At 35.6% G+C, this 14,389-nt stretch overlaps 1 protein-coding gene across 3 annotated transcripts; it reads left to right on the forward strand.

Moving 5' to 3' along the window:
• The first annotated feature begins 2,531 nt into the window (after nt 1-2,531).
• On the forward strand, nt 2,532-12,583 carry LOC103343951 (TMV resistance protein N-like). 3 transcript variants are annotated; one of them, XM_089055244.1, is made up of 6 exons: nt 2,532-2,667; nt 3,022-3,547; nt 3,635-4,733; nt 4,945-5,220; nt 5,456-6,475; nt 6,566-7,210. In XM_089055244.1, exons 2-6 carry the CDS (start codon nt 3,039-3,041, stop codon nt 7,208-7,210), a joined length of 3,549 nt encoding a protein of 1,182 aa, XP_088911370.1. In that variant the 5' UTR covers nt 2,532-2,667; nt 3,022-3,038. The 3 variants fall into 3 exon arrangements, with proteins under 3 accessions (XP_088911370.1, XP_088911369.1, XP_088911371.1); XM_089055243.1 differs by having other exon boundaries at nt 2,579-2,733; XM_089055245.1 differs by lacking the exons at nt 2,532-2,667; nt 6,566-7,210 and adding exons at nt 11,475-11,744; nt 11,839-12,583 and having other exon boundaries at nt 2,740-3,547.
• The last annotated feature ends 1,806 nt before the right edge of the window (nt 12,584-14,389 follow it).

Below are 14,389 nucleotides of genomic sequence, written 5' to 3' on the forward strand. Positions count from 1 at the left end.
AGAAGGGGAAATCCCAAATGAAAAAGGCTAGCCCAATGAAGTTAAGGCAGGATAAAAAAGCAAGAAATTAAAGGTGGTAATGGTTGGTGACGTTTTGGGTTCAAGTCGTATCAATGTATTAAATGGGTTGAGTGAGTCATTTCATGTCGGTATGTTGACCAAAAACTTACTACTTATTAATCATGTCTTGGCGGATTGATTAGAATTTAACTCATAATTATTATTGTGTGGCCTAACTCGTGTAAATTTCGTGAAGGTTTCGAGTGCCATAAATAAGCTTACCAAACAGACCAATCAAGAATAAATAAAGCCTAACAACATCGAAAATGTGAGGAAAAAGCCCAACTTAACAGCAGAAAGCCCAAAGATAGAAGCCGAAGCAAGACAAACCGACTCCAGGCTCCAGCTAAGGCAAACCAACAATCACAAACTTGTCCATTAATTTGTCCGATCATGGTTTGAAGATCAATCGATTAATTAGTTGTTTAAGTCTTAATTGCCCACTAATTTTGTAATAACACATGCATAAGTGATATTAATAATTATGATTCATGAGCCTCTTCACCATCCCATCTCTCTATGCACGTAACATTTTTGTAACACTAAATTTCACTTGCTCTGTCTGGCCTCTATATATATAAGAGTTATATGAGTAATGCTACACTTACTACATTTATATCCAATATTTATACTTATGTGGCAGATGAAGTGGACAATCACATCAATTAAAAAGTGTCAATAAATCATAAAAGATAAGAAAACTTTAAATTAATTTTAATTGATGTGTTGTTCACCTCATATGCCACATAAGGTGGTATGAGAATGTGGTATACAAATGTAGTAAGAGTAGCATTATTCTAAGAGTAATGCTACACTTATCACATTTATATCCACATTTTCATACCACCTTATGTAGCAGATGAAGTGGACAATCACATCAATTAAAAAGTGTCAATAAATCATAAAAGATAAGAAAACTTTAAATTAATTTTAATTGATATGTTGTCCACTTCATCTGCCACATAAGGTGGTATGAGAATGTGGTATACAAATGTGGTAAGAGTAGCATTATTCTATATATAAACTCTTGGATTCTCCCTTCCTCACACTAAATATGGCAGCTTCTAACCTCTTCCTTCTCACTATTCTTGCTTTGTCGACGACCATGCCACTATTTATAGCCACCACTAGTGCTCGCTCTTTGAATTATAACTTGATTGGATCGAACGTGAACCTCGAAGTCAGGTTGAATTTGGATGAAGAATCATTGAATTGTTGGGACTCTTTGTTTCAGCTCCAGGCATGTTCTGGTGAGGTTTTCATGTTTTTTTATGAATGGTGAGACTTACTTAGGGCATGGCTGTTGCGAAGCCATTCGAACCATTGAGCATCAGTGTTGGCCTGCCTTACTTGGCACGCTAGGGTTTACAATCGAGGAGATTGATGTACTCAAGGGTTACTGTGATGAAGCCCATCATATTCAATTCCCTCCGTCAACACCATCACCACCTGCTGTTGATAAACCTATTAATTAATAAAACAGTTTGGGTTTGTAGAAGTTGATTTCTCGAAGAATTTTTTTGTTTGGAGTAAGATTATAAAAAATTATGTATGCATTGTCTGCTATTTTAATAAATTAATAATTAGTAAGGCTTTGTTTGGTCTTTGCTATATACAATTATAGCGTCTATAATTCGAGAATGATTATATGTCTTAATTGGCTTTTAATTAGTTATTATGTCAATAACTTATAATTTGAGATGCAGGTGTATGAAAAACGACACATGCAATATGGATGTAACTATGAAAAAGAATATGGATGTAGTTATGAAAAAGAGAGATGAAGACCAAAACAATATAATTAAGAATACTAGCCATACAAATTAAAATGGAAATCTTAAGATACTAGAACTTTGATATATATATATATATATATATATAAAACACAAAAGATAGTCGTGGAATCTGTAATACATTTGCGTATTAAGGGATGCAACAATGAATGCCTCTTTGACAAATTGCTTTAGAACTTTAAAATTTTTCGTTTCTTTTCTCATCGTAAACAAAAGTTTTTTTTTCTTCTCTGTATTGATGAGTTCTAGAGGGATCAAAAGTAAACATTGTAAGAGGAGGATCAGAAGTAAACATTGTAAAGAAAGGGAAAATCGTTGATGCCTTAACCAAATTTCGTGATTATTATTTGATGCATTGTTCTCTTTTACTCCATATATAATTATATATTGTGATGAAAAGATTAAGTAATTGCCTTGATATTTCCTTCAATTAAATCTCGCCACAGTTTAACCAAGAAACCAACCATTCAAATAATTGGCCTCTTCATTGAAAAGCAAATGAAATCACTCATTGACCCAAGACTTACTTTTAGACTCCCATTGGAGACGTTGGAGAAAACCAAGAAACCGACCATTCAAATAAATGGCCTGATGTGGGGGGCCCCTATAATTGGCCTCTGAGCAGAACTTGTCCGAAATGAAATGATGCCTCCTTCCTCTATCATTGAAAAGCAAAAGAAATTACTCATTGCCCAAGAAGACTTGGACTCCCATTTCGCCACTACACGGTTTCCAAGTCTCTCCCTTTTCTGAGGCTGCTAGCTTTGTTTCTTCTTGTTGGGTTCTTGGCTGATCTTGAGAAGTTGTATATTTTGTGAGTTTCTAGCTGGCTTGCTGGTCTTACAAATTCTCTGGCTTTGTAATTTTTTTATGTGTTAAGGTAACATTAAGCTAAACTTGTTGGTAACATTAACTAAAGCATATGCAGTTTTTAGTTCACTGGTGTAGTGATGACGCTTTTTCATGCCAGCCCATTGTTTTAAACGTTGAAAACATCATGACAAGACGACCCATTTTCCTCTACGTCGTCCTTATTTATCTTCATTTACCCAAAAAAAACCTCTCTAAATTTTAATCCTTTTCCTTTTGCAAGCCATTTATCTTCTATTTGTTAGTTGAGTGTTTGGATTTAATTAGCGAAAGGCTTATTTTCATTGAGTGTTTACAGCAGCAGCAGATTGCCAAATGGCATTGAGCACCCAAAGAGACTATGCCTTTCTTCCTTCACCTCATCAGTCTGCTCCTCAACCGAACCACGATGTGTTTTTGAGTTTCAGGGGCGAGGACACTCGAACTAGCTTTGTATCCCATTTATACCACGAATTGCAGCTCAGGGGCATTAAAACATTCAAGGACGATCCTAAGCTTGAAAGAGGGACAGCTATTTCTTCGGGGCTTTTCAACGCAATCGAAGAATCAATGCTTGCAATCGTTGTCCTCTCGCCAAATTATGCGTCTTCTTCCTGGTGCTTGGATGAGCTTACAAAGATTCTCCAATACATGAAATCGAAGAGCACCGTTCTGCCAGTGTTTTATCATGTGAATCCTTCCGACGTACGAAAACAAACCGGTAGTTTTGCGTGCGCGTTCGCTGATCATGAGGAAAGGTTTAGGGAAGACAGAGAAAGGGTGAAGAGCTGGAGAGATGCTTTAACTGAAGTGGCCAGTTTATCTGGGTTTGATTCAAAGAATGAGTATGTTTTTTCGTAAGCCATCATATCTTGTTATATGTATGTCTTATATTTTAGACTTCATTATCATTTTACTTTTCCTCTTTGTAGAAGTGAAAGAAAGCTTGTTGAAAAGATTGTTGACTGGGTGTGGGACAAAGTGAATCACAGATTCAAATTGTTAGATTCCAGAGAGTTAGTGGGAATGAAGTTTATACGTGAGCAAGTAGATTTGCTTTCAGCTCATCCTACGGATGATGTTCGCTTTATAGGGATATGGGGGATGGGCGGAATTGGCAAAACAACCATTGCTCAGCTAGTTTATGATAGCATTTCTACCCATTTTGAAGTTAGCAGCTTTCTTGCTAATGTTAGAGAGGTTTCTCAACGTGGTAATCTTGTTGATCTACAAAGACAACTTCTTTCCCCAATCTTAAAGGATCAAATTACTCCAGTTTGGGATGAACAGCGGGGAACCTCTATCATTAAGAATTGCTTGTATAATAAAAAGGTTCTTCTCATTCTTGATGATGTGAGTGAATCAAGCCAACTTGAAAAGTTGGCTGGTGAAAAGGATTGGTTTGGTAAGGGGAGTATGGTCGTTATTACAACAAGAGATAAACGGTTGCTTGTTCAACATGATATACATATATCATATAAGGTAGAGGCGTTAGGTCATGATGATGCTCTTGAGCTCTTTAGTCGGAATGCCTTCAGAAAAAATGAGCCTGAGGAAGGTTTCTTGGAATTGTCCAAGGGTTTTGTAAATTATGCAAGAGGCCTTCCACTAGCTCTTAAACTTTTGGGATGCTTAGTGTATAATATGAGAGATCAAGATGAATGGAAAAGTGAATTGGATAAGTTGCGGAAAATTCCTAACTCAGGAATTTTTGATTTGCTCAAAATAAGTTATGATGGACTGGATGACATGAATAAGGAGATATTTCTTGATGTTGCATTTTTTCATAAGTGGAAGGGCAAGGAGGAAGTAATTGAAATACTGGACAGTTGCGGCCTATGTGGTTGTGCTGGGATAAATGATCTCGTTCGGACATCACTCTTAACTATATCAAATGGGAATGTTGAGATGCATGATTTGATACAAGAAATGGCATGGGAAATTGTTCGTCGAGAGTGTCCTGAAGAGCCTGGTAGACGAAGTCGATTGTGCAATCATGATGATATCTCTCATGTATTCATAGACAATATGGTAAGAAGTTATATAAAAGATTCTAAGCTTTGGAAGATTTATGATTTCTCTTTAACACAACATTAAACTTATTAATGATATCTTTGATGTATTCATAAATAGAATGAGAAGAGTTATATAAAGATAGTTTTGGAAAATATATGATTTCTCTTTAATACATTATTAAACTTAAATGTGGAATTAACTTTTCTTTTACTATTCTTAATTACAGGCAACAGATAAAATTAGAGGCATCAGCTTACGAATGACGACAGTTAAAAAGACAAATTGGAATTGTGAAGCCTTCTCTAAGATGCTTAACCTGAAATTTCTTGAATTTGATAATATGATGATTTCTTCAAGCCCCAGAGTTCTTCCTAATTCCTTGAGAAGTATCAAATGGAGTCGGTATCCTTCCAAATATCTCCCATCAGGCTTTCAACTGAATTTCCTTATTTCACTTGAGATGCCTGATAACAAACTTGTTCGACTTTGGGATGGAAGAAAGGTAAGAGTAGGGACCATATGCCATTCTAGAAATTAGTTTATTTATTTATAAATATTTTGTTTTAAAAAATAAGATAAATCTGAGCTAATTATCGAATTGTACAGGAGTTGCCCAACTAGAAATAAAATAAAATAAAATAAATATTTTGTTTTAAGAAATTAGTTTTTTTATATTTCGTTTTGGAAAATTAAGATAAAAATGTGCTAATTATATATTTTGTTTCTGAATTGTACAGGACTTGCCCAACTTGAAAACCATGAAACTAAATGCCTCTAAAAAGTTGATCATAACCCCAGATTTCAGTGGCATGCCGAATCTTGAGGTGTTGAATTTTCAATTTTGTGATAATTTGGTTGCGATTCACCCGTCAATTGCAGATCTCAAATGTCTTAAATGGTTTTTGTTTGGTTCATGCCCAAAATTGAAAAAGATTCCAGAATTTTCAGGGCAAATGAAAAATTTGTCATTGCTTACTTTAAATGGGACTTCCATTGAGAAATTATCTTCATCAATAGGACGTCTGGTTGGCCTTAGTAGTCTATCACTATCGGGTTGCAAAAATCTCGTGGGTCTTCCGAGTGAAATTTGTAATTTGAAGTTTCTTACAACGCTCGGGGTGGGTGGATGCCCAAAAATTGACAAACTCCCAGAGAACGTGGGGGAGATGGAGTGTTTAGATATGCTTCTACTGGATGGGACTTCTATAAGACAGCTGCCACGCTCCATTGTTGGTTTGAAAAAACTTCAGAGTTTATCTTTGGGTAGATGTGAATCAAGGTTACCGTCTAGGCTTTTGTGTTGCCTACCACTCTCATATGAAAGAGAGGCTTTTGAGTTGGCTTCGCTAGGTGGTTTATTTTCTTTGAGGGAATTGGATCTGAGTAATTATGGTGTTTGTGAAGCGGATCTTCCCAGTGATATTGGTTGCTTGTCCTCTTTAGAAGAATTAAAGCTTAGTGGAAACAATTTTGTTAGCCTTCCTGCAAGCATTGGATGTCTTGCTAATCTTAAGTCATTTTGGGTGAATGGGTGCCAAAGTCTTGAACAATTGCCAGATCTTTCTAAGCTTATCTCATTGGTGGATATAAACATAGCCAATTGCACTTCCTTAAAAATGTTACCACATCTTTCGTCAAATTGGTTATTAGTGAATATAAACAACGAAATACGTTTTAATTGTGCCAATTGCTTTGTATTGGTTGACAATGAAGGCTGCGATAGTATAATACTGAAAATGCTACAGCGATACCTTCAGGTTCTCTCTCTCTCTGTTTGTCTCTTTTGTTGTTTGCTATAATAATATTACAACTTACTAACCTCGTATATATCTATGTATATGGTACAGGTACTCCCTACGCCTTTTGACTACCAATTCGAAATTGTAACTCCTCGAAGGAAAATTCCAGAGTGGTTCAGTAATCAAAGTTTGGGAGATTCCCTAAATGTGGAGCTCCCTCTGGATTCATGTACCACGTGGATGGGAATTGCTTTATGTGCTGTGCTTGAAGTTCAGGCTGATCTTTCTGAATTTAATTTTTTTCATGTTAGCTGTTTCGCACAAGGAATGCTGCCACATGGAGTATTTCCAAAACTAAAAACAGGCAATGTTGTGTCAGATCACCTTTGGGTAATTTATGTACCTTGTAAACAATTTGAGAAGATGTGCGGTCAGATAAAGGTTTTCTTCAAAACTTCTTATTTTTGTCAAGACGAAAAACGGTTGGTATACGACATACAATATGTGAAGAAGTGTGGGTTTCGGTTGGTGCACAAGCAAGATGTGGAACAACTCAACCAGATCATGATGAACAAATCCATCATCAAGAGCACTACTACTTGTCCTACCAAATCAGCTGATGCACAAGGTCAACAACGCCACCACGATGACCAGGAGGCTGGTCCTAGTGGAAGTGGTAGCTCTCACCAAAAATCTCTCTTCTGCAATACCTATGCTCTTTCCGAAGAGGCAGACCAAGATGAAATAAAATGATGTTGTTGATGAAGCTCGGCCCAGAAAAAGAAAAAAGATCGATGTGATAGGGACTAACCTATGATTCCTCACTTTCAAAGCAAGAGGCATCACAGCTGCTGTATTTCAATGTGAGTTGCTTCTTCTGTTGATTCTAGTTTTCATTTTTTTTGGGATTTGCTGTATTTCAATGATGTTGTTTCTCTCTTGTTTGTTCCACTGCTTGTGCTTCATTCTTTTGGCCGTATATTGCCCTAAGTTTTGTTTTTCACCTATTGCTCCTTCATTTGGTTCTCCCCCTGTTTTTTTATTTGGCTCTATTCCTTGTTTTGTTTTAGGAGCATATCTGAATTTCTCTCAACTTGTAAAGATTTTCTCCCTCTTTTTAACAACTTTATGAAAATTTTCAACTACAGCAGGGGGTGCATAGGACTTTTGATTTGCTACTTAGGTCTTGCCCTTCTTATTTTTCGCTATTGTTGAAAAGTTTAATAAAAACTGTTATTCTTAAAAGATGAGCTAAAATTTTGCTAAAAACTCCTCCTCAAATATCTGCACCTCAATACTTTAAAGGCCAATAACACTGCTCTCACAATGGATATTATGAGTAAGTCACCACCATCTGTCTCCCTGCATTTTCTTTTCTAGCCTTACATTTATCATTAGATTCATATCTTTGATGATAATTCCTCTGCTCTTTCTCTCTTTGTCTCTCTCTCTCTCTCTCACATGTGCATTTGTCATCTTGGTTGATAACATGAGCTTTATGCATATGAGAAAGAACATTTCTTTGTTAGCTACTGCAGAGCACTAATTAATCAGGTTAATTAACTCATGTTGCTGCTTATTATATAGCACTTGAGGAAAGTATCTGTTAACATACTGCAAATCATTAAGTAGTTACGTTCAGCAATCAAGTATATGTCTACTGAACGAAAAAGAGAAGGGGTTTTCACTTAAGCCATAGAATCAAAACAGGGCAATAGCTAGGTAAGAGCCATTCATCGTCATACCGAGGATACCATAGATCGCAGGCCTCCTAAGGAGCTGATGACAATGGAGCGACTATAGAGTTTGGGAGCTTTGGATCTTTCTAATTGTGGGTTTGCATTACATTAAAAAAGAGAGGATTGTGTTCTTGAGTTTTTCACAGAGAGGGAAAAATCTTCAATAAAAGTTGGGTTTCCAACGGGTCAAATTTCAACCCGGTTCTACATGCACCTTCTTTTAAAAACTCACCGTTGGATGAAACAACGGCTCTTACATACCCCTCAAAACCACCCCTTATAACTTTCCACTCACTATAGAAGCCCCCTATTATATGGTTCATGGATCAATTTTAAAAATCCTCATAGCCATATTTGGGTCCAAGTGCAAATGTCAATTTTAGAAAATTAGTGGGTTAATCAAAATTACTCATTATTTTTCTTGGACATTGACAAAAACGGAAAAATGGTACAAAACCATCCAATTTTTGCCAATGGGTTATCTACCCATGCAAATCTCAATGAGATTAAATTCAAATATCCCTAAAACACAAACTCTTAATTAGTGGGCTACACTCACCCATTAATTTCAAATTTTTTTTCATAGGTCATCTGGCCATGAAAATTCTAATGAGATTAAATTCAAATTTCTCAAACACAAATGCTCCATTAGTGGGCCGCACTTACCCATTAATTTTCAATTTTTCTCATGGGTCATCTACCTATGAAAATCTTCAAATTATCTCAAAGACACAAATTCTAAATTACTGGGCTACCCATTAATTTCTAAATTTTGGAACTACGTCGGTTTGATCCCATCAATGCAACCGCTACCAAATTTGAATCCTTGGTTTATTCTAACCAAATTCGTCAGAATACTTTTCCAAGTGCAAATGTCAATTTTAGAAAATTAGTGGCTTAATTGAAGTTTCTCACTATTTTTCTTGGACATTGACAATAGGAAAAATGGTACAAAACCATCCAACTTTTTTCATGGGTCATCTACCCTTGCAAATTTCAATGAGATTAAATTCAAATATCTCAAATACAAATTCTCAATTAGTGGGCCACACTCACCCATTAATTTCCAATTTTTCTCATAGGTCATCTACTCATGAAAATTCCAATGAGATTAAATTCAAATATCTCAAACACAAATTCTCAATTAGTGGGCCACACTTACTCATTAATTTCCAATTTTTCTCATAGGTCATCTACCTATGAAAATCCCTAAATTATCTCAAAGACACAAATTCTAAATTATTGGGCAACATTTACCCATTAATTTCTAAATTTTGGAACTACGTCGGTTTGATCCCATCAAGAGTACGTAGGCAGTCTAGCATCCCACTAGACACAACCGCAACCAAATTTGAATCCTTGGTTTGTTCTAACCAAATTCGCCAGAATACTTTTCCAAGTGCAAATGTCAATTTTAGAAAATTAGTGTCTTAATTGAAATTTCTCACTATTTTTCTTGGACATTGACAATAGAAAAAATGGTACAAAACCATCCAACTTTTTCCATGGGTCATCTACCCATGCAAATTTCAATGAGATTAAATTCAAATCTCTCAAATACAAATTCTCAATTAGTGGGCCATACTCACCCATTAATTTCTAATTTTTCTCATGGGTCATCTACTCATGAAAATTCCAATGAGATTAAATTCAAATATCTTAAACACAAATTCTCAATTAGTGGACCACACTTACCCATTAATTACTAATTTTTCCCATAGGTCATCTATCTATGAAAATCCCCAAATTATCTCAAAGACACCAATTCTAAATTATTGGGCCACATTTACCCATTAATTTCTAAATTTTGGAACTATGTCGGTTTGATCCGATCAATGGTACGTAGGCAGTCTAGCATCCCACTAGACGCAACCGCAAGCAAATTTGAATCCTTGGTTTGTTCTAACCAAATTCGCCAGAATACTTTTCCAAGTGCAAATGTCAATTTTAGAAAAATAGTGGCTTAATTGAAATTTCTCATTATTTTTCTTGGACATTGACAATAGGAAAAATGGTACAAAACCATCCAACTTTTTCTATGGTCATCTACCCATGCAAATTTCAATGAAATTAAATTCAAATCTCTCAAATATAAATTCTCAATTAGTGGGCCACATTTACCCATTAATTTCCAATTTTTCTCATGGGTCATCTACCCATGAAAATTCCAACGGGATTAAATTCAAATCTCTCAAACACAAATTCTCAATTAATGGGTCACACTTACTCATTAATTTCCAATCTTTCCCATAGGTCATATATAAGTGCAGTCACATCATTTCACTGTGCTCTCCAACATATTTTCTCTGCAATTGAAAAAACTGAGCGAGCGAGTGTGAGAAAAAGAGCCACAACCATGGTGCTCCAAATCACCGTCGAGCGCGACTACACCATCGACGATATTTGTCTGCACTTATTTAGAGGAGGTCTTAGATTCGGCTCACATAAATTATAAAAGCAATATATATATTTGACATCAGTTTGATATCTAGTTAGTTGTGGCTACTAGCTAACTTCATTGTGATGGTGTAGCCCTATTATGAGTGTATTAGCCCCTTGTAAAAGTGTCGTGTAATTATGCCAACAGTTTGTAAAAGCAAAAAATGTAGTAATTGATTATCTACAATGACAACATAACCTCCATGACCAATAGTAAATTAATTAGTAAATTATAATGGTATCTCATTGGAAGCATTGCCATCTTAGGTTTACCATGAACATACCAAACATATTGAGCTTGATTGCTACACTATATGAGAAAGAATTCAAAAAGGAGAAATCAAGACAACATATGTGCAAACTGGAAAACAGATTGCTGACATTTTCACGAAGCCATTGAGACAAGCTGTTTTCCATTCACATCTCAGCAAGTTGGGTGTTTTGGATATCCACACTCCAACTTGAGGGGGAATGTTAAAGGAAAGAATCAAGTCATATTTGTTGTCTTACAAACTACATTTCCATATCTGTTTTGTTCAGGTAACATTAACTAAAGCATATGCAATTTTTAGTTCACTTGTGTAGTCATGAGGCTTATATTTTTGTTTTAAATGTTGAAATTCGTATTTTTGTTCCTTCTAATGTTTATATATTGAATTCCTCTGTTTTCCTCTGGTTTACTATATTACCCAAAAAAGACCTCTTTAAATTTCAATCCTTTTCTTTTTGCAAGCCATTTATCATCATCTTTCTATTTATTAATTGAGTGTTTGGATTTTTGAAGATTTAATAATAATTACAACTTGCTAACCTCATAAATATCTATGTATATGGTGCAGGTAATCCCTAGGCCTCCATACAAATTCGAAATTGTAACTCCTGGAAGGAAAATTCCAGAGTGGTTTAGTAATCAAAGTTTGGGAGATTCCCTAACTGTGGAGCTACCTACCATGTGGATGGGAATTGCTTTATGTGCTGTGTTTGAAGTTCAGGCTCATCTTTCTGATTTTCATTATTTTCAAATTAGCTGTTCCGCACAAGGAATGCGGCCACATGGAGTACTTTCAAAATATTTTAAAATAGGCGATGTTGTGTCAGATCACCTTTGGGTAATTTATGTATCTCGTAAACAATTTGAGAATATATGCGATCAGATAAAGGTTTTCTTTACAACTTATTATTCACAAATTTTGTTATGTGCAGGTACTAAAAATCCTATCATGCATCATCAGTTGATGAGTTGAGTTCCATCAACTTCTCCTGCCGTTAAGTAACGCATGATCATTGTCATTATGAGTTATTCTCAACAGCCTCTTCACCACACAATGCACATAACGTTTTTTTATTGTTCATTTTTATAAGACAATCACCTCACCATCTATATAAAACCCTTCATTCATATCAATTCCTTACTCATCCACAATCAAAATCAAAATGGCAGCTTATACAACTTTCAAGCTCTTCCTTCCCACTGCTCTTCTAGACTTGGCTATGCCATTCTTAGCCACAAGTGCTCGACCTTTGAATTCTAATATAATCCAGTCGAACCTGAACCTTGCAGCCATGTTGAATTTGGATGAAGAATCTTCCAACTGCTGGGAGTCTTTGTTTCAGCTCCAGGCATGTTCTGGTGAGGTTGTCATGTTTTTTAAGAATGGTGAGACTTACTTGGGTCATAGCTGTTGTGAAGCCATTCGAACCATTGAGCATCAGTGTTAGCCTGTCTTGCTTGACACGCTAGGATTTACCGTAGAAGAGAATGATGTACTCAAGGGCTACTGTGATGAAGCCATTCATGTTAAATCCCATACGGCAAATCCACCATCACCACCATCAAGTCATGATCCTACTAATGTATTCATCACTCTGCATCCGAGTTTGAATATTCTTTTAAGCAATTTTGATTAAATTAAAGTAAAATGTTGCTTAATTGAAGAATGTTTATTAACCAAAACAAAAAGTGTTTACCTATAAAAAAAAGGACCCATTTGTTTTTGACCCCATGAAGAATGAATGAAGTAAAAAGAGATTTTGTGAAGTACTCATTTAGGTTTTCATCATTTGGGAGGTGAAGGTCATAATATTTCATCTTTTTCTGGCCTTAAAATGTGATATTTCATAATATGTGATACTTGAGCATGAAGTTTGAAATTGATTGAGTTTTTCAAATTCATATGATATGAGTTGATGATGAAAATTAATTTACCATTAGAACCATATATATAATAGGAATCATGTTAGTGATCTAGGTATTAATGGATTTGCCCAACCCAGCCTATAAACAAAATCATATCATCAATCTGTAAAGCCCACCCAACCCAGCCTATACACAAAATCATATCATCAATCTGTAAAGCCCAGTTGTTGTTGTTGTTGTTGTTGTCTTTGTTTTTTTTTTTCCTAAGGCAGCCCAGCAGTTTCACCCTTCCAAATATGCCATTCGTTTTAAAACTTGTCAATAATTATTATCGAATATTTTTTTGTCATTGTCTTTTGTCTGGATTTTAATTTGATTGGTGTGATTTTATTTTGAAAATTTTCTCTAATTAAATTTAAATCACAACTAAAAACTTTGTTTAAACTCATGAATATTATTCAAGGGTTATTGAAAATCATGTTGATAGCAATGGCTTTGATTTTCAAGCAAGAAATCAAAGAAATGGCAAACTTGGAGTTCAAATTCTAATAATACTTTTAGAAAGCTAATAAGTCGAGTGATATTTGTCTGCACTTATTTGGAGGAGGTCTCAAGTTCGACTTACATAAATGACAAAAGCTATATGTATATTTGTGATCAGTTCGATACGTAGTTACTTGTGGCTACTAGCTAGCTTCATTGTGATGGTGTAGCCTTATTGTGAGTGTATTGGCCTGTCATAGAAGTGTCGTGTAATTATAGCAGCCATTTATAAAAACAAAAAAAATGCAGTAATTGATTATCTACAATGACAGCATAACCTCCATGAGTCCATGACCAATAGTAAATTAATTAGTAAATTGTAATGGCATCTCATTGGACGCATTACCATCTTAGGTTTTCAATAACGTTAACATAAGCTATAGCAACAAAAACTTATCATTAAAATCCAATAGCAAGCTTATTTCATTTATTACTGCACCTTGAAAGCTACATATAAAAATATATATAATTGATTGAGGGGTTTGTTGGCGTGACTTGTGGATATTGACTTACTTTCCTTACACACCAAGGATTCCTATTTTATTTGTAATTGATTTACTTTAATTCCTGATTTCCTACTGTAAATAGATTTAGGAATTTATTATTTAATTGCCTATTCAGGTTTTGTTGTATTATAAATATGACCTCATACAAGGAGAAGAATACATAGAAAATTCCTACAAACAAATATTCTCTTATAGTTTTCATATTTTAGCATGGTATCAGAGCGGCGATCTTGGAATTGCTGACTCTAGTTTCAAACCCCCGCCGCCGCTATGGGGGTTGATGATTTTTTCAACCCTCATGGAGGTAGCACCACCGACTTCTTCTCTTCTTCTCAACCAACCATACCTGAGTTGAGTGCCCAAATGGCTCAGCTCCTACAGATGCAGACTTTGGCCCCGAATTTGATCCTGAATCAGGATCCTATTTTGATGACCCCGAACCCGATCAGGAATCAGGATCCTATTTTGACGACCCCAACCCCGACCTCGACTATGACGACGACGACCCCGACCCCGACTCCGAAGACGATCTCGACCCCAACTCCGATGATGACCACAACCCCGAATT

This window comes from Prunus mume, linkage group LG6 (assembly GCF_029339155.1).
Source record: "Prunus mume cultivar Tortuosa linkage group LG6, ASM2933915v1, whole genome shotgun sequence".
Taxonomy (NCBI): domain Eukaryota; kingdom Viridiplantae; phylum Streptophyta; class Magnoliopsida; order Rosales; family Rosaceae; genus Prunus; species Prunus mume.

Coding starts and splice junctions, on each gene's coding strand:
- LOC103343951 (XM_089055244.1), top strand. CDS start 3,039: ATGGCATTGAGCACCCAAAGAGACTATGCCTTTCTTCCTTCACCTCAT. Junction 3,548..3,634: donor GGGTTTGATTCAAAGAATGA/GTATGTTTTTTC, acceptor TCCTCTTTGTAG/AAGTGAAAGAAAGCTTGTTG. Junction 5,221..5,455: donor GACTTTGGGATGGAAGAAAG/GTAAGAGTAGGG, acceptor TGAATTGTACAG/GACTTGCCCAACTTGAAAAC.